This window comes from Octodon degus, unplaced genomic scaffold (assembly GCF_000260255.1).
Source record: "Octodon degus isolate 3935 unplaced genomic scaffold, OctDeg1.0 scaffold00200, whole genome shotgun sequence".
In the NCBI taxonomy this organism is placed as follows: Eukaryota; Metazoa; Chordata; class Mammalia; order Rodentia; family Octodontidae; genus Octodon; species Octodon degus.
This window is the reverse complement of record NW_004524776.1, coordinates 3,554,014-3,557,528: the sequence shown is the minus strand read 5'-3', so window position 1 is coordinate 3,557,528 and position 3,515 is coordinate 3,554,014. Positions and strand designations below refer to the sequence as shown.

The window sequence follows — 3,515 nt, the reverse complement described above, 5'->3', positions numbered from 1 at the left end:
AGGCAGGCAGGCAGGCAGACAGACTTGTATACAAACATACACAGCAACTGGGCATGGTGGTACAGTACGCAATCCCAGTACTTAGGAGGGTGAGGCAGAATGATCACTGTGAATTTGAGGCCAACCTGGGCTACACAGTGAGTTCAAGGTCTGCCTGAACTCTAAAGCAAGACCCTGTCTCAAAAAAAGCAAACTAAAACAATAAATATTTTGATGACTTGATTCATAATTGCTAAAATCTAGAAAGAATTCAAATGTCTCATCAATTGATAGTAAAGCACAACCATACTATTTTTCTTGTAAATAATGATATTCGCAGAAGAAAGTAAATCTCACTGAATCTCAAGTGCATCATGCTAAAACAAAGGAAGCACACTCAAAAGATAACACACACCCTTGTGGTCCCAATTATGTGACATCCTGGAAAAGGCCAAGGATAAGAGGAGAACAGCAAGTCAGTAACGTGCTATGGGGGAGGTGAAGAGTGATTCTCACAAAAGGTCAGAGAACCTTTTGAGGTGACAGAAATGTACTATACCATTATATCATGACAGTGACTGTGATATACAATTGGATGCCACTGACTAAAGGCATACAATTATATAGTAAAAACAGTAAATTTTATACGTGAGATGCACTTTTTTAAAAAGCTGATTATTCAATATAAAATGACTATTGTCATATTTTATTCTAGAGAAAACCAAGTTCAAGACAACTAATTAATATTTTTAAACACTGTTTTTTTTTTTTCATTGTTTCCTTTCTGAGTGTGAACGGCACTACTCAGCTATCTATCACAGAAGAAAGTAGAAGTATGGACAAAAGATCCTTAGGCCAATAAAAAGCAACAGTTGCTATGAAATTAAGATGTATGCTTAATACTAAACTATGTGGAAGGGAAAGTCTAGCTGTTATTTTCCCAACAGTAAAAGCCTCATGAGAACTTGCTCTACAAAAAGAACCCATGTGATTTTATGTTTCAGTCATGCAGATGGCACTATTTGGCAGTGAAATTAGATTTCTAAGCTGCACACTGTGAACTGATAGGGAGGGGAAGCAGATTTTGTCTCAAGTGATAAACAATGATCACTTACCTGCTATAAGAACAGATGCTGTGTACTTGTATTTGTTGAATTCTAAATACTCCCGAATTAACTCATTAATTAAGAGGTTTTCATGAGACAATGATGGTCGAGGTTCACAATCATCATCCAGGGCATTGAATACTTCAGCTCGGATCCTTGCTTTTAAATGCCCTAGGACCCCCTTCTTTTCCAAGGTGTCCTTTAAAACTGTTAAATACAAAATATTAGTGCTTCAAATATATAATAAATTTTGTCATTCCTGGCATGTTCTAAAGAAAAAACGTTTAAAAAGTAAGTGACACAAATGCAGTTCTTGATTTAAACACTGACAAAATGAACAATGTCATTAACTCTTACATATCATTTTTGTAAGAAAGTTTCCAAGTCATACTAATTTATTCTTTTTTATTTATTTATTTATTTATTCATTGTGTGTGTGTGGCCAGCTCAGCCCACCAGGGGGCGCGGCTCGCTGGCATGTGGTGCTGGGGGATTGAACCGCAGTCCCTGTACTTTGCCAAGCTTGTTCCGAGTAGGTGCTTTAGACCACTGAGCCATCTCTCCAGCCTACTAATTTATTCTTATTATAGCTGAATGAGTTCAAGTTTATTCCATATAGCAGTGATGGCGACCCTTTTAGAGCTTTCTCACTGATAACAGCCAATTTGAGCACACGTGCCAAGGTCTGCCACCACTGCCATACAACTGCATCATTGTCAGGGATTATAATCTGCTACATGCCCTTTAGCGAGGAATAAAAGGGGAACAGAATATAGTCAGCCTACCAGGACCTGAGCTCACTGAGGTCTGTCATATTTTCAAGGGTATTTGCCATTGCAGATGAGTTCTGAGTGTCACTACCTCTGCTCTAAAAAGATGAATAAAGAAAACAACTACACTCCTTCAGAGAAAGTCATGCCATGTTTTTAGTACATAAACCAGTGATGTGCACAACCCTAATGGAATAACCAGGAAGCGCTATAGCAGCACACCACGGTAACAAAAATTCATAAAGAGCACATATCCACAGAGACACAGGCATCAATTTGCTTTGACAAAAGACAAGAAGACTTCTTGGAACATATGATTAAAAAGGGTTGCAATCTTTACTAGACACTTCATTGCTTTTTTTGTGCTTATTGTTAAATCATTTCCTCAAACTTTTCCCAGGATGTTAAGTACAGTTATGAATCAATGATTTATTTTTGGTTTTGGCCCAGGAATCAAACTCACGACCTTGTGCTTGCCAGGCAGGTGCTGTGCCACTGAGCTATATAGCCCTGGCCCCAGACTTTTAACAGGCCCCTAAAGGAAAGCAAAGCCTTTTCATACGAAGGTCATAACCGAAGCTGCATTTTCAGATTCTCTCTTCGGAACCCAGATGGACTGGAGTTTTTCCCCATTGTGACAAGGATTCGGCCCTAATTACTTTGTGTAAACACAGCAGAGCCTCACACTCAGCAGAGAAATGAAAATTAATGAAGCTGGAATTCGGAAGGCTAGCATGTAAACCATGCCTCAGTTGCCTTCTCCAGGGTAATGAATTCTACCTCTCACACTTAGGGCCAGCTTAAGAGCAAGATGTGAAAGTGATTTACCAAGGGTAAAGGCCCCCAAAATGAGAGGTAACTGGTTACCAAGCAAGTTTTCCTTCAGTTTCTTGTGAACATAAAGCATATGGAGAGCTAGGGAATGCAGGAAAAATATAATAAAGTGCTTCCTAATTCTGTGTAGGGCACCCCTATACCTCAAGAGTTATGCCATCATTTTAACCCTTAACCTGGAATAATATCTTTAAGCCTCCTGAAACTGTATGCAATGTTATGTCATGTGTATTTTCCTGAAAGAGTCCAGTGATTCATGTGAAGTCTGATCTTGTGGACAGAGGCCTGCCTGTTGCATGCCTGTTTATCAGTGTCCACATGAATATTTATATCAGTGGTTACCAAATCATATTCTGAAAGACATTCAACTGTTTTCTTTCCAAATTTCTACTGCTTAGACTCTAAGTACGCTGATTTTATTCACTGGGCAGCAGTACAGTTCAGCAACTAAGACCGGGGGCTTATCTTACTCCCGGAACCTCTTCCTAGCTCAACTGAAAGCAAACTACCGCGCCTCTCAGAACCTCCATTTCCCATCTATCAAATGGGCTCTGGGCTGCTTTGGGCCATCAACTAGACGCCTCGGGGGTCGAGAAGAGTCTGACAACGTACAATCACAACTGCGTGCCTGGATGTCGGTTTCGAGGTTCATGCATACAAATATCACTGACCTCCCCACAACTACTTTCTCGGAAGCTTTCCGAGAAATGACAACGGCCGAGGCAGGGCACTGTGCCTCCAGTCCCTCCCGCCGGCCAAGCAGCAGCTCGCGGCCGCACAAGCCGCTGCAGGACCAGCGAGCCGGCCAGCCCCGGGCTCAGCCTCG

The 3,515-nt window shown here is 41.0% G+C and overlaps 1 protein-coding gene across 1 annotated transcript in view; it reads right to left on the bottom strand.

The window, feature by feature from the left end:
* The window catches only part of Fopnl (FGFR1OP N-terminal like), a 16,054-nt gene that overhangs the window by 12,018 nt on the left and 521 nt on the right, over positions 1 to 3,515 (bottom strand). Inside the window, exon 2 of the mRNA XM_012517649.2 lies at positions 1,095 to 1,292. Coding sequence (XP_012373103.2) covers positions 1,095 to 1,292 — 198 coding nt within the window. The remainder of the gene's footprint in view (positions 1 to 1,094; positions 1,293 to 3,515) is intronic.